At 45.6% G+C, this 23,092-nt stretch overlaps 1 protein-coding gene across 2 annotated transcripts in view; it reads left to right on the top strand.

Moving 5' to 3' along the window:
- LOC118782633 (chloride channel protein 2-like) overlaps positions 1 to 23,092 on the top strand; it is a 109,693-nt gene that overhangs the window by 78,921 nt on the left and 7,680 nt on the right. For both annotated transcript variants that reach the window (XM_036536032.1, XM_036536031.1), the window contains 8 exons: positions 5,201 to 5,270; positions 5,605 to 5,715; positions 6,463 to 6,676; positions 11,283 to 11,416; positions 12,279 to 12,469; positions 14,306 to 14,420; positions 14,519 to 14,589; positions 22,304 to 22,342. In XM_036536032.1, coding sequence (XP_036391925.1) covers positions 5,201 to 5,270; positions 5,605 to 5,715; positions 6,463 to 6,676; positions 11,283 to 11,416; positions 12,279 to 12,469; positions 14,306 to 14,420; positions 14,519 to 14,589; positions 22,304 to 22,342 — 945 coding nt within the window. The remainder of the gene's footprint in view (positions 1 to 5,200; positions 5,271 to 5,604; positions 5,716 to 6,462; positions 6,677 to 11,282; positions 11,417 to 12,278; positions 12,470 to 14,305; positions 14,421 to 14,518; positions 14,590 to 22,303; positions 22,343 to 23,092) is intronic.

The raw sequence follows: 23,092 nt of genomic DNA, 5'->3' as shown, positions 1-23,092 counted from the left end.
AGGCTGTCATCAAAGGACGAGGGAGGAAGCGACAGGGAGAGAACGAGGGAAAGAGAAACAGAGGAGGCAAGTAAGAGAGGAGATTACACAGAAGATAGAATATTATCCTTTGGGGATTTGTCTTTAATCCCTCTTGTTATATTGCTATTGTTTTTTTTTTTTTTTATGATAATCACCTCCATTATTTTTTTGTATCAGCACCATTTGTTTTGGCAGTGTAGTGTAGGGGTGTAGTGGTTAAGGAACCTTTAGGTTGAGGATTTGTATCCAGGGTGCTGTCAGCCCTGCCGTTGTACATGAGCGTGGTACTCAGTCCGATTCACCAGAAACATGTTGTATAAATGGATGCTATGTAACCTGCAAGCTCCTTAAGTCACCCTGGCTATGGGCCTCTGTGGAAAAACTTAAACTTAGTGTGAATTATGGCAGCATAACAGCAGCAGGCAACCTCTCCGTGCTCTGTTTGCGAAGCGTTTGCTCTGCCCCTCCCTGCAGATGAGTGCTGAGAGTTGTGACAGGGTATTTTGTTAGGGAGAGCAAGAGTGTCCTTGGGGGGCTCTGACATTGAGCGAGTCTCAATAAGACTCCAGGACAGAACGTGTGTGGGCTGTCTGTGGCAAGTTTGCCGGGCAAAATGATCCCAGACGGGCTGTGTTTCACAGTGATGTCAACAGGTGTGTCATGAGGCTACCTGTGACTGGAGAAAGAGAAAGGGGGGGGGGGGGTGGTATAGTGTTTTATAGTACAGCAGGCTGTTATAGACTCGGCAAGAAAAATGTTGGGTGGCTCACAGACATAATTAAACTCCAAGGACAATTGACTAGGATCTTTCCCCCCTCCACTTTTTCTTTATCTTCCTATATTCATCTCTAGTCTCTCTCTCTCTCTCTCTCTCTCTCTCTCTCTCTCTCTCTCTCTCTCTCCATTTAGTATTTTTTTTGATGATCACTGTTACACACTATTCTAGCATAGCATAAAAATAAAAATATTGTCACCCTATGCATTTGTTTGGGGATGATGCTAATAGAGTTCGTGTGTGGGTTCATGTGCATGTGTTTGGCTGTGTGCATGTGTACGGTGCATGTGTGTATGTGTGTATGTGTGTTTTTACTGTAAATGCCAGTGGAGCCCCAGTAATGAGGTTTATCCATAGGTTTATGATGCGTATCCTTCCTCCTTATCAGAAGGGTAGACAGCAGGCGGGACCCAATCTGCTATTATCCCCCCAAAACTCCACCCCCAACCCCCAACTCAGACTCCATACACTCCTGCCCTCAGTCCCAGCCTGGCTTTGACTCGTATTGGCCAGATAATAACCTTAAGCTCACTTTATGAGTTTGGAGGGCTTTTAAACCCCACTGCCTACCTCTGTCTTATTGAGTTTATCGCCTGGAAGATCCTGCAGCTCAGTGACTGAAATGAAATTGCCTGTTTTTTATTCCTGAGGAGACATGGTAAACTAGTGTGTGGGAGGTCTGAGCCCGCGGCTGTGTGCGCAGAGCCGCTCACGGGTCCATGACAGAAACCTCTGGATGAACAGGATCACTAAGGACTTACCCAGAATACCCTGGGGCCTGCTCACTGTTGTCAACACTGGCAACACATCAGCAAAAGGATGCCATTTGTTCTGCACACAAAAACCAAGCTCTGTCACCCAATCCATGTTCACCAGCACCCAAACTTCTCACTGTACTGAGAACCAGCTTGTACGGCCAGCGGCCAGAGCTAGATGTGTATGCTTCAGGTGAACCCAGTCAGGCAGACTGCTGAGTAAAGCCCTGCCTGCTGTGATGCAGTGAGCTGAGTGTTTCAGAGATGTGAGGGCACCGAGAGAACAGACATCCCATCAGCAGCATTGTGGCCGGCGCAGCACACAGGTAATTACTGCTAATAAGAGGGATCTGTGTAATTAAAAGGTCTGTCTCGAATCCCCAGATATCAGTGAAGGACGAGGTTCGGAGAGGGAGAGAGAGAAAGAGAGAGAGGTGAAGAGAAAGAAAGGGAGAGGGGTGAGGACAAAAGTTGTGAACAAGGGCAGGGGTTATTTAGCTTTCATAGAATCCCATGTTTTCACATTCCCATTTGTCATGTACACTGAAACACAGCAGGTTTGTGTGCAGGTTTTTTGTGTGTGTGTTTACATTTACATTTATTCATTTGGCGGATGCTTTTATCCAAAGCGACTTACATAGGTTATAGTTCTTTGCAATGTTATCTATTTATACCGCTGGATATTTACTGAGGCAAGTACCGGTTAAGTACCTTGCCCGAGGGTACAGCAGCAGTGTCCCAACGGGGATTGAACCGGCAACTTTTCGGTTAAGAGTCCTGCTCCTTAACCACTATGCTACACTGCCGCCTCTGCTACCTCTGGTGTATATATGTAGTTGTATGCTGTGAGTAATTTGTGTCCTCTTCCACGGTCTGTATTTAGGTATGACAGCAGCATTCACTGCCCCAAGTCAGTGCTTGAATGATCCCACAGACACGTCTGTCATAGTTCCCCAGAGCTGCATGTTCCATTTAGTTAATGCACAGTCTGTGCATTGCAGGAGTCTGTCAGTACTGACATTTCACTGCATGCCATTTCCTTAATTAAATGAGGACTTCATATTGTTTGTGTCATCCAATCAGGTATTCCAGACACACCTTTTAACACCTAGAGTTTGTTTTAGGACTTCTGTGAAATTAAGTCCCTGAATGACGCTTAAATTCTCACCCTGACAAGGACTTGCGTTCACTCTGGAAAAGGTCAGTAAATAAAAAACTCTTCCAAGTGGCTTTACTCATTAGTGTGTCTTTTTATAAACTCTGTCCTTTCAGAGAATTTGCAACAGTGGAACAAGAAGTGCAGGAATTAGAGAAGCTATGTCATTCACCAGAATCAAACGGAATTTACTGAAAGTGCTATGAAGCTTAGAAGTTTTAGCTAAAAGAGAGTGTTTTATTGTGGTCTATGAATGTATGTTCATGTTTGTTCTCATGTTGGTATGTATGCAAGCATGCATATGTGTGTGTGTGTGTATGTGTGTATGTGTATATATGTATATATGTATATATATATATATATATATATATATATATAATCATGTTTGTGTGTGCATGAATGCATGTGTGTTTGTGTGTCTGCGTGTGTATTCTGTGGTCATGTGACCTTATTTATTGCAAGTCTCAAGTGACTTGCACACCCCTGTTGGAACCATGAAAAAATAGTGAGGTTACCAAAAATGTCACTGGTTCTAGCATGAAGAGTATTGGCTCGTAAAACTTTAAATAGAACTAATAAAAAGGATCATGCCAAATGGCACCTTTGAAGTTACAGTCAACGGAGCATACCACATACCTATTCAGCACCAACAGTTAGGCCATTTTGGGTTTCCTACAGAAACAGAAACGGGTACCCTGGCTCATTACAGATATTTCTTTCTATACCAACTAACCTCAATTAAACAAAAAAATCTGAATGCAATCACATGTTCACACAAATACTGAAAATAAAAAAGTAATAGTAATGCTGGTATGGGAAGATAACCTCAACATGTTGCTAAAACATTTCTAAAATATTTTCCATGTCTTCTTCAGTTTAGCAACATTGCCATGTATGTTAACCTTGCTACCTGCCATAAAATTAAAACTTAGGCCTTAACGTCCCTGATCTACTTTTAATGTAACTTGGCTTCATTTTGATGTCTGTAATTTTAATCTCAGACCTATTTTTGTAAGTGTATGATTCATAGAGAACAAATCCTTAGTATATCTGTAACTTGATATTTTTGTACACTGAAAGCATTCTATATACTAAAGCAAGACAGAGTCGTTTATTATTAAGATGGACCTCAATAGAATGAAGTCAGTAAATGGTAAATTAATTACCATTGTTAATTCAGTCCATTTTATTGGCATGGCAGACACATTCATGGTGCCAAAGCAGGCATATAACTAACAAATGGGGCTGTAATAGTTGATACTATGATCGATAATATGTAGACATCACAAAGACCTCACAGACAGGTTGCTGAATGTATTATATCGGGTTTCAAATCACCAGCACCAGTATTGCACACATGCACACATGGATGAGTGAGGCTCTGTGTGGGTTGTGAATTTAGCATGTTTCTTCTTTTTTTTTTTTTTTTTTTTTTTTAAAGCTTTCACGCTTTAACATTATTGGAAATCTCAGGAAGCAGGAAATGTGAGAATGTGTCATTTCTAAGCAGGATGCATCCTCATGTCTGGCTCCAAATTCAGTTATGTAACTCAGCAGCATGTGCTTTCAGCATTACTAGCTCTTTATCTGCCAGTGACAGACTAAAGCCTTGATTGCACATCTGCAGCAGCTGAGCGGTGTTCAGAGGCTGGAAGAGGGCACCTGTGTTGACAGGCACGCTGGGGCCAGGCCATGCTGGGTGGGATTTGGATTTGTGATATTAATATTTGCGTTCAATGAGTTTTTTGATTGAAAAGGGAAACTAGCCAGCATAAAAAACCAAAGTGAAATTAATCAATATTCAGCAAAAATGGCTACGGTTATACTTTAATCTAAATTGGTCTTAATATGAGTATTCACAATGGATGGGTATTCAGAACTGACAGACGGGGTTAAGTTTGTTCCAAATAGGGTTGTACCAGTGTACCCTGGGCATTGGATCAGCAAGATAGAGGGGTAAAATGCATTAGTCAAGCTATTTTATGTTTCTAATATATTATAGGCTGATGGACATTACTAGAAATTCTTAGAAACAAATGCTGTAATCAGCCTAACACCTTAGCTTTGTTGTACCAATACATATGAATACTGACTTGCTAAAAAAATGTCATAAAGTTAATATATAGATATAGAGATATGAGGATTTGAATACTTGAAGTACGTTGTGGTCATTTTGTCAACATTATTATTTTATTTCATCTTTAATTAGTGGAATTTCACTCATGTTTGATGTAACAAACTAATTTTCTTTCTGTGGAGAGTGAGTGAAACTGAATGAGCAGAAAAGGAGGCATAATTTGGGGAAACAAAGTGCCTGAACTATTGATATTGTAAGTAATAAAACTACTAATGAAAAGTAGTCTATGACTAACTTGGGTACAGTTCATCACAGTTTGTGTCATAAATGTTTCTAATTATTCACTGTTACCTGATAGATATGGTTAGCAAGTCCCAGACTGCAGTCAGACTGATCTTCCTGTCTCCTTTCCTCAGTTCTGGATGTCAGCACTGGCCACTACCATCCCTGTACCCTGCGGTGCCTTCATGCCAGTCTTTGTCATAGGTAAACAAGTATTTCGTCCTTCTGATCTGTGGGGTGGTGTTTCCCTGTAACACCTGTTGGTGGCTGTGTCGGCTGTCTCTGTACCTGTGACCCCTCTTAACATGTGAGATCTGCTTGCTTCCCATGAACACCTGTTATGTGTGCGGCTGCATGTGTGATAGATAGGTGATAGTATGGAGCTGGTTTATGACGTAACCTGGTGTGCTAGTTCATGTGTATATGTATCCATCTGTGAGTATGTATACATTCTGTGTCTGTGTCTGTGTGCGTGTTAGCATGTGTGCTTCATGTGTGTGTGCTTGTCTTAAAACCCTGTGCTTGTTGTGTTCTGCAGGTGCTGCGTTTGGGCGTTTGGTGGGAGAGAGCATGGCAGCCTGGTTTCCTGATGGTATTCACACCGATGGAAACATCTATCCCATTGTACCGGGCGGGTACGCTGTAGTGGGTGAGTTCTCCCCATCTTTCATCTTTCATGCATGTGCAAATGAACACACATAAACCTTTTGCTCTCTTTCTCGCTCTGATGCTCTCTCGGCATGTGCACACACGCACACACAGACACACACAAGTGCACATATACACACTGCCCTACCAGCTGGCCTTTTCTTCAGTCTGACAGCAGCAATTACGCCTCATGGTCACGGTTTTAGAGAAATCATCATATCTGCACAAGAGCTCAACAAGAGAACCTCCCCACCTGTCAGTCCTTCCCAACAGCCTCCTTCTTTGCACAGTCACTGAGCCCTCTTGCAGGTCTAAAGTCTGAGGAGTTGGAGAAATAGAAATCATATCTAAAAAAGCTCAAGCATAGATTTAAAATAGCCCTATTAAGATGTTTAGGTCTGCCACCTGCTCTAGTTTTCTTTGTTACGGTTCACCTTTAAACAGACATGCCTGATCTCTGACGTCACTGCCCCTTTCATCTCGGCTGCCATGGTGGAGTGTGCATTAGCATGTTTAAAATTACTTTCTCCCCACACTCTTGTCTGAAGAGAGCGTTCACTTTGTTGGACTAATTATCTCATAAATAATCAGCCGCACGATGAAGAAACTTGCAGTGCTCACACCCACTTGCTCCTTACCCTCCCTTCTCTGTCGCTGTGTCTCCATCTCATTATGGCACTTTGAGTATCTTTGAATTTGTGACTCGGGATCTAATGCTTTCTGTTTTGCACTCTGATCCGGTTTCCAGGTGCTGCGGCTCTGTCAGGCGCAGTCACCCACACAGTCTCGACCGCGGTCATCGTGTTTGAGCTGACCGGTCAGATCTCCCACATCCTCCCTGTGATGATCGCGGTAATCCTGGCCAATGCGGTCGCCCAGAGCCTCCAGCCTTCCCTGTACGACTCCATCATTCGCATCAAGAAACTGCCCTACCTCCCCGAGCTGGGCTGGGGACACCACGAGTGAGTCCATCTGTCTCTCTCTCTCCTCTCTCCTCTCTCTCTCACTCTCGCCATCTGCTGTCTGTCTCCCCATCCTCCTACGTTACTTCATGTTTCTTGTCCAGATGTCCCGCCTCACTCTGAGATAGTGTGATACGCTGTATATGTCAGGGTGCACAGGTCAGACAGAGAGCTCATTCTTGTGTATGGAAAGTGGGAGGTGTTTATAAAAGTCCAAATCTATTCTCATTTCTGGCCTCCTTGCTTTCGGAATATCCGCCTCCGTCTCTCCTCCTTCTGCTTTTGTCTTTGTCCTTTCACCTTGAGCGCTACCCAGGAAGTACCCTCTTTCTCCAGCCCATCCCTTCTCTCTGCGTCCTGACCTCATTTTGCCGTAGCTCCTCCCCTACGGTTGGGCGCGCGGCTGGGGTCGGTTTTGCCCTTAAGCAGCCTTGCTGACCGCCCTCTCTCTTTCTCCTTTATTGGAATCACCCATTGTCCGCCACTCACCTACTTTTCTTCTTCTCTTCCTTTTCTCCTCAAGGTTTATCCCCCTCTCTCTCTCTGTTGCTCGCTCAGATTCATTCATTCTCTCTCTCTCTCTCTCTCTCTCTCTCTTCAGAAAGGAAATTAACATTTTCCCTTTAACCCCTTTCATCTCATCCTCAAATATTTACTTTCAAATTGTTCAAATTGTTTCAACAGTTTCAAACAGGTGGTATTTTTGCACTCTGGGAAAAGCACCCTGTTAAGGATATGTCATTATACACGTGAGTTGTGCTTTAGCTGTGTGTCTTTGTGTGTGTGTGTGTGTGTGTGTGTGTGTGTGTGTGTGTGTGAGAGAGAGAGAGAGAGAGAGTGAGAGAGAGAGAGAGAGAGGGAGAGAGAAAGCTGTGTGTGTGTGTTAGAGAGTAATAGAGCTTGTTTGTTTCATTACTGAGAGTCATAGCCACTGGGCCTCTGACACTCCATTCATTCTCTGTTATTACTTCCTCAGTCATTACACCATGTACCCCTTGCTGAATGGCTTTGGTTTGTGCAAGTGTGTGTGTGTGTGTGTGTGTCAGCCTGTGTATTATAGTTTGTATACTGAGTTGTGTACATAGAACTGTGAGTCTGTGAGTGTCTGTGCATGTGTGTTTGCTGCAACAGCATAGGGATTGTTTTCAGCTGTTCTACTGCAGTGCCCTCTCCACATACAGGTTGTGTTTATGTCAGTGCAAAGCATATATGTTAACATTTCCACCTCCCCATACCTCCCTGACACCCACTCCTGTCACCCTTTTAACTGCTTGGCCCTCTACCCTTTCACCCTTCTGTCTGCCTGACCCAACTACATTTGTCCCCCCTTGTGGCTATAGGGACTAAAATATTTTACCCTGTTAAGCAGGGGAATCATGGGATTTTGCTCTTGGCAGATTGGCACTTGTCCTGCATGCTATGTTGAACCTATTTTTTCCTCTGTTCTATGTGTGTTATGTAATATTGGCAATGTCTATTTATTTTCCTGAGTGCTGGAAGCATTAGAGAGCGGAGGTGGTGGGCAGAGAGGGAGGGATGGTGAGCGGAGGAGGTGGGGATGGAGTGCCGGGGCGTTAGATTGGCGCAGTGATGGGAGACAGCATGTCTGTGTTGCTCTTCAGTCTCACTGCCGTGCTCTTGTGTAACCCTCTCTCATCGGCTCATTGACATTCTGATCATCAGATTCACCAGCAGAGAGTTACACAACCACCCCATGTCCGGGTGGACCGGCACACACATCAGTCAAAGCAGCAGGAAGGCTTGTGCACAGAAACACACACAGCATAGTTTAAATTACTAATCATTCTAAGAAGCTTTTTATGTATATTCTTTGTGATGATCACAGTTGTACTTTGTGTCATACCTTCGGGGATTTTGTGGGTTTTTAATGTTGTAATGTGTGTGTATGTGCATGTTTAAGGGTTAGTGTGTGTTTGCTTGTGTATGTGACATTTGCTGTTTCTTTGTTTTGTGTAGGTGCATGTGTTTGTGTGTATGTGTGTCAGAGTGGTGGTCTGGTGACCCCAGACAGTGCTCTGTTGGTCCTGTTGCTTGTTCTCTAATTTATTTTTAAAGGTGCATGAATCTTTCAGGACAGTGTGTCTGGTGATGTTGACTCTGCATTGGGCTGTTTGTTGTGGTGTGGATGCCTAAAACGCAGTATGTGTGTGTGTGGGTGTGTGTGTTGGAGCAGGGGAGCTGTACATCTCTCTGCTTTCCTTAGAGAGGAGTAATTCCCACCCTGACCGTGTGGGGTGTGTTTCTACATTGTGGATCAAAGCCAGGCCTGCCCACCATGGATGTGTGGGGTAGTGTGTCTCCTCTCCTTTGAAGCCCCTGCTCAGATCTCAGCATCTGTGGGACGGTTTGGAGCCTCTTGAGTTTCACTGGGATCTCCCACACCGGTTGATTTCCTGAGGGTGAATGAACCCACAAAGGGTGATGCGCTGGCCCCGCCCCCACTGAGCTTGAGGCGAGGTGTAGAGCGAAACTGGGAATGAGAGAGAGGCTCTCTTCCCCGCTCATTTTTTCCAGCTCTCCCACACCCTCGCTCCCTCGTTCTCTCACTTCTCTCGTTCTCTCACTGATGCGTGGGCTGATCTACTATGGGAAGACAGAGGGGGAATTGAGAATTTGGTTATAGCTCAGAAAGTTTCCTTTTGGCTGTTACTTATTACTTATTTAGATTCAGAATTCTCACAGAGACATGTGCACACGCGCACGCACACACACACACACATACACACACAGACACTGACATGCGTACACACACGTAAATATACATGCATGTTGGTTTGGAGAGCATTACAAGGACAGGGGGATGGGGGAATGATTGCGTAACATCTGTGTGTGTTTTAATTTGTAGTGGTCAATAGGGTCGCAGACAGTTGTGTTTCTGCTGGCCTGGAAGCACAGCTGTAGGAAGCATTAGCATCCAGAGGGGGCCATATATTAGCAATAGGACCTTGTAGGGGGGTCAGTGTCTTTAGCCATTTTCACAAATGAACTCCGGACAATGTAGACGCTACTTGCATTCTCACAAGTGAAAAGTATTGAGGAGTTCACGAATAGTATTCGCAAGTTGAAGTATTTTCAGGTTTTTTCTTTTCAATGTTTTACCTTTTGGTGGTACGGTCACGTAATGTGGCATGGAGGAGGAGAAGGTGAACATAGCTATTGTACTTTTGGATAGCCTATAAAAAATATCACACATTGCCATCCAAATGATGCTACCGGTATACATATTTTATTATTAATTATACATTTATTATAACAGGAAGGTAAGTGTTTGTTGTTCGCTATGTGTCACCAGTTCACCCATCTCTCACTATACCTATCGCTATTACTTAGCTACAGCTTCTCTAGCTACTAACCAAATAATAAACTACTAACCAACGTTATTAATCATCGTAAGAGACAAGTTTTGGCAGTATAGCTATAGCTAACTATCTCTTTAACGATTGCTGGACTCAAAATAACATGTATTTAGACGTATCCACAATATCAACAAAAGAGTGGAAAGCAATATACAGGCACGCAGAAAAGAGTACAAAGCAGATGTTTGTATTCTTCCGGTTTTGTGCCAGTTGCATGATAGAAACGTCATGAACATGCCCACCTGCTCGCTGTGAATTCTTCGGACAATGACCTGCTCTATTCACACGTGGACTCAATCGGACATTAGGCGGACTTTGTACTAGGGAGCTGGCAGGGTCCGTTTAATGTCTGGTCCAACTGATTCGGACATTTGCGTTCTCACATACAGCTCCTCCGGGTAATGTCTAGATAAGTTCAGGGTTTCAGTGCATGTCTGAAAGGGGCTTTTGTGATAGAAATTTGTAGGGGGGTCAGTGTCTTAGTGATATAAGTTTGTAGGGGGCCAGTGCCTTAGTGGTAGGAGTTTGTAGGGGGTCACTGTATTAGTGATAAGGGCTTGTAGGGGAGTGAGTGTATAAGTTGTTGGGGCCGTTAGGCAGTCAGTGTATTAGTTGTAGGGGCTTGTAGGGGGTCAGTGTATTAGTGGTAGGGGCATGTAGGGGGTCGATGTATTACTGATGGGTTTGGATGGGGTTGACATATTAGTTGTGCAGTGTAAAGGCACAAAGATTTAGAATGAAATCAGTGTATTAGTGACAGCGCTGTGGTAGGGTGAATTTGTGTCAGCGACGAGGGACTTTGGGCACAAGGTTTGGCACCGGTGAGAGAAGGGGCCCTGCTGACCATCTGATGGCAGGGTACCACCTGACTGTGACAGAAGCAGGAAATTGGGTTTATTTTTTTAGCTGCATTTAGAATCTGCTGAAGTAGCATCCGGACACAAAGTCACCTCTCTGCAGAGCGATGGCGTGGGCTCTGGCACAGCGTCCCGCAGAGTGTCCCTCCATCATTAATCAATGTTCAATAATCTATGAGTGCTAATAGATAGAGCAGTTTTGGATCTTGACCCTCTCTGCATTCATTCCCTCCCCTTTCCTTTCTCACTCTCCCTCTCTTCCTCTTTCTTTTTGCCTTTTCTCTCCCTTCTCATTCTCATGCTCTCTCTCTCTCTCTTAACCCCCCCCCCCTCTTTTCTCCCTCTCTTCCTCACCTCCTCTTCCTCTCTCAGGAAGTACAACATCCGTGTGGAGGACATCATGGTGCGAGACGTGCGCTACATCACCCTCAACTGCTGCTACAGGGACCTGCATGACGTGCTGCTGACGGGGAACCTCAAGACCCTGGCACTGGTGGAGTCCGCGGGTGAGGCGGGTAGGAGGGCTGGGTGGAGGGGGGGATGGAGACAGAGGGGCATCATGGGAAGAGATTGAGTGGGACAGGGTGGAAATAGAAGGTTAATTTGGGTGGGTTGGGTTTGGAGGGGACAGGGAGGGACAAGGGGTGGAGAAGATTAGGCAGAGACGAGAGGGGTTGAGAGGAGGAGAGGGAGCTGGGAAGCACGGAGAAGGGGAGAAATGGGGACAAACCTGGGAGGGCATGGTGGCTTCTGTTCCCAGAGGCCGGCGGTTTTCCAGGAACTGACTGTGCGGAGCGGAACACGTCCTCTAATTGTCAGAGAGCATTGTGCACCACGTCTCCCTGCTATGAGCGGCTGGCTCGGGCTCTCTGAAGGCCAGCGAGGACGCTGGGGGGTGGCAGGCCCTCATGGGGATGTGGGAGGGGGGAGAGGTAGCTGTCACTGTGCCACACGCTCCAGATTCATGCACACACATGTTCACTTGTCCGCTTGTTACATAACTCACCTCTGGTGTTCTGCGGCGCTGTTGTGAATCGTTGGACTTAAATTTTGTGTTGTTTGCCTGTTATCTAAGAGAACACTTCATTCTTTGTCTGTCTATCTATCTATCTATCTATCTATATATATATATACTGTATATTTCTATCTATGTATATCTTCCTATCTATTTATATCTGTCTGTTTATATCTATATATTTATATTTGTATGTGCATGTGTTTTGTGTGTTCCTCTTCTCTCCCTTTTTAACTTGATTCTGTTTTCTCTTGTCTTTCTCCTCCTGATATTGCCATCCTTGTCCCATCTCTGTGACCCCTCCCCCCCATCCTCGCCCCTTCTCCGTGACCCTCCGTGACCCTCCCTCCCAGACTCCATGATCCTGCTGGGTTCTATCGAGCGCTCTCAGCTGCAGGCCCTGCTCTCCCAGCAGCTGGGCCGCCCGCGCAGGCTGGAGTACCTGCGGGAGCGCGCCCAGGCCACCAAGAAGCGCCTCTCCACCGTCAGCCAGACCGGCAGCGAGGACACCGTCCAGAAGGTCAACCAGGAGGTCCGCTTCCAGGTGAGCTGGGGTCAACTGCGTAGGGTCATAGCATTTGTGTGAGGATGCAGGTACACTTGAGAAGGAGGTGTGATGACTAGTGTAAAACAGGTGTGTTAGAGTTTTAATAGAAGGACAGTGAATCAAGTCAAATGACTTCAACGTAATACTGTTTCAGCATAGAAGTAGATCCTTATCTTCACTCACAGGCAGTTCAATTATCTACTGCTGGTTTGATTCATGGTAAGAAGCACACATATGACATCGGACTGAACTATAATATTAACACCTTCACCACTTATCTGCAACCCTTTGATTGCAAAGAACATCAAAACAACATGAAAAAGAGAGGAAATGCTCAATCCGTTTGAGTGCTCTGTGGAAATAACTGTCAGCTACTAACAACAGTGTCTAAAGAATCACCTATCTCGATCTGTAAATGAAGCTATTAAAACCAATAGTGTTAATTTCATTTATATTTGTATACAGAGAGTACACAAAATAATGGAAACACCAAACAATATATGACTATTTATTAACCATTAAGGTGTTGAGCCACCTTTTGCTTCAGTCTTATGTGAAATGCTCTTGTGAAAGTTGCAGTTTTTCTGGTGGTTCTGAGGATAGGTATGAGGTGGGTATGAGGAACAGTAGGGGTCAGGCCTGAGGATGTAAAGGAGGCAGCTGAGAGGAAGTGTAGGGGTCAGGCCTGAGGATGAGTATGAGACAGGTGTTAGGAGGGGATACTGAAGGAGGTGATGGAGTTCCTGTAAGGGAAAAGCTTGTTTTTGGTGTACAGGAGCTAGAACGGGGCTGGACAGCAGCCTGTAGGAGAATACTTGAATGGAGCAGGTGCTGTGTGACACTGTGTGAGTGTGGGTGTGTGTGTCCTGTCCATTGGCCCAGCGGTGGCGGGTGTGTGGGGCTCTGATCTCGGTTCTTTGCTTCGCTGTGCGCAGAATGCTAATCTGACCCCCCCCCCCCCCCATCCTGTTACCTCTTCCACTGGGGTGGGGAGAGTAATCAGGGAGGCTTGACACACTCAGCAATTCGCAGCAGGGCAAAGTGGTAGGTGGAAGCAATCCAGCAGTTTTTTCCTGCTTTTCCTCCGGACTTCAAGAATAGGGAATGGACTCATTCATCAAGTCTCTGCAGCCCCTGTCCCACACTGCAGCGTCCGCGTCCGCGTCTCATTTCTCTCTCTCTCACCTTCACACCGTACACCGCCCCCCACCTTCATCCCACACTTCTGCACAATCTCTTCTCCCCGACCCTGCCCCACATTTCTGCATTGCACACCCCCCCCCATCAAAGTGCTGCTGCATTTATTGCAGGATGTTTTTACCCCCAGCCCCCCCCCCCCCATCCTGCTTCCAATAGCCATAAATGACCATGACCCCTCCTGATGGCTGTATCAGAGCTGTGCAGGTGGGACCGAGCTCCATCCATACTTTCAGCTCGGTCTTTACCCTGGTTGCCAGTCTTGCTAGCTCAGATTCCCTCTTTTGGGAGGAAAGGGATTAGGGGGCTGGTGTGAAGAGCAGAAACTGCATTAGCCTTTTATGTTGTATCTTTGTAAGAAGGTAATCCAGGGGTGGAGAGTGCTACTTTTTATTTAGGTAAGCTTAGTTCTCACTGATTCCCAATTTACTCTTCTCTTGAATAGTTCTCTTCTCCCCTTTAGCGAAAAGTTTTAACTGAACCCTTTGACTGATAAGAGGCAGTCTCCCAGCAGGTACGTCAGAGCTGGAAGACAGTTATACCTAAGTAACTAGATAGTGTGTGTGTGTGTCCATTCTTGTAGCTGTGCTGCCGTGTGTGTGTGTGTGTGTCTCTTCATGGTGTGTGTCTCTGCAGATCTCCACCGAGGAGTCTTCCTTCAGCCCCACTCGCACTGGCTCCCAGAAGCCCTTGAAGCCTGCGTTGAAGAGACCATCCGTTGTGGACCGGATCAGTGTGGAGTCTCCCACCAGTATGTGCTGTCTTTCGCCTGCTTGTTCTCAAATGTAGCCAAGAGCAGCAGCTTCCCCTCCTGTCGGCACACAATGAATGTTCCCTCTGTCCTCCCAGGCCAGCATGACAGCTCTGGCATCGCCTTAAAGAACCTCTTCTGTGCCAACCCCGAGACTGAGGCTGCAGAGGTGAGGCAGATCACGTCCCTTTTCATACCCACGCTCTCCTAAACACACACATACAGGGGCACACACGGACAGACAGCGCCCATCGTTGCTGTACAGTCAACCGTGCTCCACACTGATCAACCGAGACAGTCCCCTCCTCGCCCCTGTCCTAATCCGTCAGAGCCTGCCCTCAGAGAGCTCCAAAACTCTGTGCCACATCCTTCCTTCTGGGGATACACCTGTGAATTAATCCGACCTTCTCTGCAGAAAATCTTTCCACTTCTCTCTCTGGATCATCCCTCTGTGTAGGTGTCATAATGCAGTATGGGAATCCTGTCTGTGCGGGGATCATCTCTCTCTGTGAGGATCATCTCTCTGTGTGCGAATCATCTCTTCATGTGGGGATTGTTTCTTAGTGTGGGGGATCATCTGTCTCTGTGGGGATCACCTCAGTTTGGTGGATCATATCTTTGTGTGGGTTTCATATCTCATTGAATAGATTTCATCTGTGGGTGTGAGGAACATCCTTGCATGGGAAATAACTCTGTGAGCTGGCATCATTTCTGCTGTCAATTCTGTCTCAGGCACTCCGATCCATGCGTTTTCTGCAGATAATAATCTGGGTCTTTGAACTCTCTGAGCGCTCTGAATGCAGTTTATCTAAGTGTCCCAGTGGAGCTTTCGCATGTTGTTTATGGTAAAACTGGAACCAGATCTGGGACCTGTCCTCTCCCCCCCTCTTTCTCTGTCGCCGCGTATCCTTCCCTCCACTCACCCGTGGCCACACAGGAAGTCCCTCCCACATTGGCACGGCTACATCCTGGAGTCTGAGACCTCCGTCTTTTCTCTGTCCCCACCACGTCTTCCCGGTTTCTGCAACGCATCTGCGAACAGCGTGTCGGGTGCGTTGCCTCAGCGTTGTGTTGACGGTTTGTTAACGTGTCTCCTGCCCTTGTCTGTTTTTGGCTGCAAGAGCAACGATGGCTCAGTGGCTCCTGAGAACAGGAAGCCCAAGCGAGTGAGGATATCCATCGTGGTAAGAACCTCCACACGGAATCAGAGCATAACCTCCACACGGAATCAGAGCATCCACCAATCAACCAATCAACCAATCAATCTCTCCCCCAGAAACCATCCGTTCAGGCCAGCCTTCCCGCCCAGGCTGTGCCCATCTGTGCCATGCTGTGCTGAACTCCCCCTCCCTGTGCAGTTTACCAATACTGCATGTCCATGTTGTGTAACGCCACTCGATTGGCCATGACTTGGTTTGAATCCTGACCATATAAAGAGCTCAGTAGCACTAGACTGAAGAGCAGGAGCATGACCAAAATTCTAAAACAGAACTCTGATGCTGCTGTTGCCGTAATGCAAAAAGACTCCTCTGTAACTGGGTTTCTGTCCTGAGGACAGGGTGGGCAGCACAGCATGTGGTCCATCAGCCTTGTCATGAGATTGTCCAATCAGAAACAACTATAGAGAGGCAGAATCTGGAACATCCACTGCAGCCTTCCACTGTTACCCCACCGCTCTTTGTGTGTGTGTGTGTGTGTATGTGTGTGTATGTGTGTGTATGTGTGTGTATGTGCACGTGTGTGTGTGTGTGTGTGTGTGTGTGTGTGTGTGTGTGTGTGTGTGTGTGTGTATGTATGTATGTGTGTACGTGTGTGTGTATGTGTGTGTGTGTGTGTGTGTGTGTGTGTGTGTGTGTGTGTATACATGTGTACGTGTGTGTACGTGTGTGTGTGTGTACGTGTGTGTGTGTGCACGTGTGTGTGTGTGTGTGTGTGTGTGTGTGTGTGTGTGTGTGTATACATGTGTACGTGTGTGTGTGTGTACGTGTGTGTGTGTGTACGTGTGTGTGTGTGTGTGTGTGTGTACGTGTGTGTGTGTGTGTGTGTGTGAGGGTGGGGTGAGGTGTGGGATCCTGCAGTCCCCCATACTGCTGTCCTCACCTCATCTCTCTACTCTCCATTTGCCACTCAAGCCATGACCCCACACCCCCAACCCTGCCCACCCCCCTCCCCTTCATGCCTTTGGACCAGCCACGCCCAGCCTCGCCCTGTGGGTGTGTGGGGCCTATCATTCCCGTCGATCGCAGAGCACCCACCTCTCCAAGTGCTCTCTCCACAGAGTCATCCTCCCGCATGCCTCTCACGGTGAAACACAAAACCATAATGTATGTAAAGATAATCAATACTGCATGTTTATACAACTGTCTAATCTACTCAATGCTGATGGAGACATAAAATTCAAATCAAAATTGACGATGAATTTCTTTAGTCCTTTAAGTGCCACCGTATTTGACAGTGGAAGGGTAGTTTGTCTGTAGTAATCTGTTAAGAGTTAACGGAAGCAGTTTGTCCACATAAATGCGCCCTATTGACACTTTTGGTTTGTGGCAGCGAGAGGGTCGTAGCTAGGGATGTGTCTATATTGTGCCAGTCAAGTGGTCTGTAGTCGGTGTTATTTTCCAGTGATTACCCAGCGGGTGATGTCATTTATTATTGTTATTATTGTGTTTATGTGTGCGTGGCTTTCAGAGGAAAAGCATTAGCCTTGCTCAAGGGGAAAATCATTAAAACCTGCTGGGGAGGGGAGGGGGGGGGGGGGGGTGAACATTGCAAGAAATGAAATATTAAAGCCCGTCACTGGAGCGAGAGACAACAGGAAGGAGGAGGGAAGCAGCACAGGGAGGGAGGGAGGAGAGGCCCGTCGACACTCGGGGGGTGTAGTACAGTATGGCTGCTCTGATGGGCTGTAATTGTGAGGGGCAGTTGTGTTCTGTCACGCCATGAATCAAGCAGAAATGGCCTGTCGGGATTTCTGGAGTCTGGCGGGGGGAGCACAATTCACAGCCCAGCAGTCACAGCCCCTCAGAATTAGTGAAGTTGCCTCCCACTTACCCCCACCTCCCAACCTAGGTCTAAAAAAATACAGGGGTGGGCGATGAGCATGTTCTGTGGTGAGTGAGTAAGACATACAGGCTTGGTCTCTGGAGACTGATGGACAGTGTGTCTAAAGTCCAGATACCTGGAAATAAGCAGTCGTTCCACAAAGTGCATAGAGGGCTGATATAATAGAAATCTATTCACTCTAGAGCGGTTTCTTCACTCTGCACAGGTGTCTTACACAGAGGGAAGTTGGCTGTGTTAAAAATCTGGCTTTTCCCTGGAGTAACATAACACTGTTGTCAAAACACCTGCAAGGTGCCAATGTGGAACTGTTCACACCACAAAGCTGTCTTTAGCCCTCCAGTACGTATCTCTCCTGACAGACTGTTTTTATGGTAACATGAGCCCTTTCCCTCTGCATATTTCAGAAGGAATCTTCTACAGTATAATAAAATGGAATAAATCAGATTACATATTCAGACAAATCAGGTAACATATTAGCTTATTAACCAGTTTTCACTATGGGACATACTTTTGAGGTGAAGAGGTAAAACATGAGATATTTCCTTGTTGATCATTATAGAGCATGTATGAGGGGGCTAAGGTGATATGACAGTTTGCACCTGGTGTATTATTCTTTAGTATGCTGCAGTATTTCAGCTATGCAGGGAATGCAGAGATCTGTGCAGTATGGAGTAAGAGCCATGTGAAGTGTGTTTTAACCAAACAAGCAGGAGGTGTTGGAAGCTAAGGAAATGGAATGGAATTGGAAAACAGTGCTCATTCAACTTGTTGTAATACTGGTTCACAAGTCATCAGTTCACTCGCTCCATTCACAAACCTCAATCGCTAGCTCAATGCAAGCAGTAAACCACCTTGCTGGTATTATGAAAGTTAGTTTGTTGGGGTGTGGAGAGAGAGGGAAAAGACCTATTCCTATCCAGTCATTTGCCACCTTTCCTTAGATGCAAGGCTTATACAGAGTATTTGCTGTTACATCAGTTTTGACTAATAAAATATATGCATTCATGTGCAAGACTATAAATGATAAAATACAAATGACAAATAATAATGTAATGTAAAAGACTACTCAATGGAGATGCAAGTCTAAAGCAAATTCCTGTGTACAGCAGAAGATAAAGAAATGTTATCTAATAACAGTGATAGTCTATGACAACAGTAATAATTGTTAAATATCTGGGCAGTTTAGCCTCTGTGTGGTCTCAGGCATTGTTGTTTATAAGCATGCAAGAGCGAAAAGCACATGTGCTCTCATGCTAAGGAACCTCCCTCTTAATTGCAAAAACACTGGATGTTTATTGCTAATTAGCAGTGCCAAATTATTCATTACCTCGTGGTGGTGGTCTAATTAGCACACGGCGCTCGTTAGCGGTAATTCTGTTGTGATTTTGAAGTTGTTTAGATTTTGGTTTTGCCCCAGAGGCTGTGTATACAAAATATGAATGCATAAAAAATACAAAAAATGAAGTATATTTATCACAATAATTCTGTCCGCTTTTTTTTTTTCCACGCACTCCATCAAGCCACCTCAGCAACTGAGGGAAAAAAAATAATTCCTTTTCTTTCTCAGCCTGTAGCTCTCTTTCTGTGGCTCTCGCGGTCTGCCTCTCCTCCCTCTCTCGTTCTCTCAGCTGCAGGACTGCATGACTGATATCCTTGCAGTGAAATATTTATGATGGATAAATTACATCTGTTTTCTCTTGCAGCAAAATCTCTCACCCCTCCCCCCCCTCCTCCCAGTAGCATACACTTTTTTTGTTCCTTTTTTTCCTCCTTTGTTCTTGTGGATGCGGAGGCGCTGACAGACATGTTTTACTTATGCGGCATTCAAATTTGAGTTTTGCTTGTACTTTATCGCGTTCAGTGGTCTTTAGTCAGTCAGTCACAGTGAATGAGTCTGTGTGTGTCTGTGTGTGTGTCTGTATGTCTGTGTGTCTGTGTGTGCATGTGCCCTCTGTGTCTGTGCATGTTTGTGTGTGTGTGTGTGTGTGTGTGTGTGTGTGTGTGTGTGTGTGTGTGTGTGAGAGAAAGAGAGAGAGAGAAAGAGAGAATCACAGCAATGCAGAATGTCCCATTGACCCAGAATCTCAGATAGACATGACCCTCAGCAGAGAAGGTCTGATGTTCTGTGCTCAGGGAGGCTTTGTATCATTGCATCATTTCCCTCAATGGGAGAATTGTGTGTGACTGTACTTCATGAAGGCAGAGTTAGTGAGTGTGAGTGCACAGGGATCCAGGTAAGTAGGGACATTGAGAAAGAATATTCTGCACCGAGGGAGAGAGGAGTGTAATGGATGAGTCTTATGCATTGATGGGAGTTTGGATCGGTGCAATTCTGCCATCCATCTCTTTGCTGACTGGGCTGCTAGCTGGCGGCGCCGATCGGGTTATTGGCAGGATGGTTCAAGGAAGAGCAGTGTGATTTTGACTGGGGAAGGTGGGGGTGGGGGTGGGGTGGTTGAGCTACCCCACTAATCTTTCTGTGTTTAGACAGGGAGTGAGGTGAGCAGGACACCGGAGCCGTGACTCCTCCACTCCTCGGTATCCGCTGTCCCTGCTGGGAAGCAGGCCTTTTGTCCCTGTGAGCTGGAGCAAGACGTCCCCTTGGCTCGTCTGTCCCTCGTTCCAGTCATGGGGTCACTGTGTCACCAGAGTGACGTGCACGTGTACGCGTGCGGGTGTGTCTGTGCAGTGGTTGATCACACCCCTAGACAACTGCACTGTTCTCTTCAATAATATCTTCATGGGGGGGGGGGGGGGGGTTAGACTTTGAGTTGCAACATAAACAATTAGTTGTAAAAACGGTATATAACTGCCATTTTTACCATGGTATAAAGATGTGACACAAATCAGATGTTGTGTGCTAACCCACTGTAATAACACCTTGATGGAGTAGTTGGTTAGAAAAAAAGGTTTTTAAAAGATTTTGAAAGATGGCATGGAGGATCATACATATTACATTGTTGTTAAAGAGGCAACATTTCAGTAGGGGATTTTATGTGGTGACTGATTTTTTGCCTTTTTAATAGAAAAATTAAAAGTATATACAAATACATATAATATATTTTGAAATCTTACCAAAGACAAGTGCATGCACCAGTTATCAATACTGTAAATGGCCTTAAGTAAAAAATAATAATATAAACAAGATTCTTACAGGCAGAAAATTTGAACAGCATTAGTTTGTAGGAATGACTCAGTAATTCTCAGTATCACTTGTATACAGTTGCAGCTTATTTAAGTAGTTTTTGGAAATTGGGTGTGCAATATTTAAGAGTGCATGTAATCATTGAAACAAAATGCTGGAATGCAAAATTTGACTCTGCTAAATACTTTTTTAGAATACATTGATAAGATAATTGAACCTTCTGCCATCTGTACATGTGTCTTGTCTCTCAGCTCATCGATGGCAAAACTGACAACAATCTGTTTTGACAAATGTTTCCTCACAGCTATTTAACTGTGCCAGCCAGTTAGCCATTTGTACCTAACCAATATTAATTAGCTAGCAACAATCCCAGTCTGGCTGCTTTTGACAGGGTTGTTGACAAGTTAAAATAATTTTTCCAATGTTAACTTACTTTTTTGTTCAGTAATAGTCATCATTCTATTACATCAGTCATTGGTTAGAAACGTTGTGGATTTTAAAACTAGAGTGTCAGACAACAAACAACAAGGTTGCTACTTTTCTCCATCTTCTGCTCCTCTAGTTCTGTTCTATCCTAGCAGCAATGGAACGTGCAGTGCTACCTCTGAATAGTGTGGTAGTGAACTCAACTCTATAATCTAGTCTACACAAGATCATTCCAGTGGTAATAGAAGCGGACATGAATCTTTTTGTTTATAAAGTAGATTTATTGCAGTGAACTTTTAGAAATTTTATTTAGAATAAATTCATATCATGTACTTAAATTAATCAATTGATCGTTAATAGCACATGTGGAAAATAAGGCAAGATGGGGCAATTTAGTGAAGTCTCCCTTTAATAATAGTGGAAGGATGGTTGTCCCTCTTGCTCCCTGGCTTAGGTGCCTATGCTGTGTGTGTGCGTGCATGCGTGCGTGTGTACGTGTGTGTGTCTGTCTGTTTGTGTGTGTCTGTGTGTGTATGCAGAGCAGTGTTTGTATCCAGTGCGTATATGTATGTGTATACATAGTAAATGTTATGTGTGGAATGTGTTGTCCTTTCCCCTGCTGGGCAATGCTTTTTTTCCTGCTCCTGGCCCTTGGGTACATATGCCATCTTAACCGGTCCCTGACAACCGTAACCAGGGTTTCAGCAGAGTGTGGTTCCTTCAGACAAGATGATGGATGAAAGCCTTAACCCCTACACATAACCTCCTACCAGTGTGTGTTGGTTGGATACCCCTCATGTGAGCCTGAATCGGGTTTGTGGGATAAGGAAGAGTGTAGCTGTCGGTGTGTGGTAGGACTTTTAGATGCTGTGACTTCCCAGCACTGTCTCTGACAGCATCTAGCCCCTGTCATCTACCTGTCTGAGGGCGCACCAACTTCCTGTCAATTAAAGCAAGTGACACCAGTGGGCTCAGTTTCCCTCCCCGCTTTGTTGTCATCACAATGTGGCTTCAAAGGAAGGCGTCATGTGTTGGCGTGGAGGCCCTCTCATTGGCCAGCCTGCACATGAGGCCCCCTCTTTGCTTAGCTCCATCACCACTTCATTCCGCCTCATGCTGCCGACAGTCATCTCACGCCAGCGGCGGCGCTGGCGGGTGGACCTGACGTCTCCTGTGTGTCTGTGAATGCCTGAGAGTGATTGTGCAATTGCATGTACAGCCCATCCTTACTCTCCCTTTCTGTTTCCAGGATGATCCAGATGTGGAGGATGACATGACGGTCAGAGAGGTAAGTCTGAATCCCACCCCTGTCACCTGTGTCAGTGCTGTTCCTCTGCCACGTTTCCTCCCTCTGTCCTTCCCTGTGTCTGCTGAGACAATCTTCCTGCTAAACACTGGCTCCCATTTCTTTCCTGTGTCTGCCAGATTCTGTCCCATCCTTGACTGAGTCTGTCTGGATCCATTCTGGTCACGTGCATTCACCCAGTGCCATGTAATCTCACCCTGCACCTCACTTCCACTGTCCCACAGTTTAATTTACACTGATCTGACAGCACTGGAGAAGGGGGATCAGGGTAGTGTGAATCTGTCTAATTAAATTATGGATCTAAAAACACTGGGTAGGTGGGCAGGGAAGTGTGAATCTCCCAGATTAAGTTCTACCTCTAACAGCTCTGGGGAGGGGGAGCAGGGTGTTGTGAACCTTCAAGTTGAAGTTATGGATTTGACAGCACTCACTCTTCACTGAATTTTAAGTATGTAAACCCTGTATGTGCTGTTAAATCTGTACACTGTTATTTGATGAAGATGCAGTTGACTGCATAAAAACAGTGCAAGACTCACCAAGTCACACACAAGCACCAAGAGAGGCCTCTGGATTCCACCGGTGGAATACTTGCTGTCTTGCTGTCAGTCCCTCTGCACATGGGCAGCAATAACTCCAGACTGATGCAGTTTTTGTCATGGATTATGTCCCTGAACAATATATAATCCCTGTAATCTGACCGTCTTTCTTATTGAAAGACAACATGAGCCTGCC

The sequence above is a fragment of the Megalops cyprinoides genome, chromosome 9, assembly GCF_013368585.1.
Source record: "Megalops cyprinoides isolate fMegCyp1 chromosome 9, fMegCyp1.pri, whole genome shotgun sequence".
Lineage (NCBI taxonomy): Eukaryota > Metazoa > Chordata > Actinopteri > Elopiformes > Megalopidae > Megalops > Megalops cyprinoides.
The sequence above is the reverse complement of the archived record's forward strand: the minus strand, read 5'-3'. Positions and strand labels throughout refer to the sequence as shown.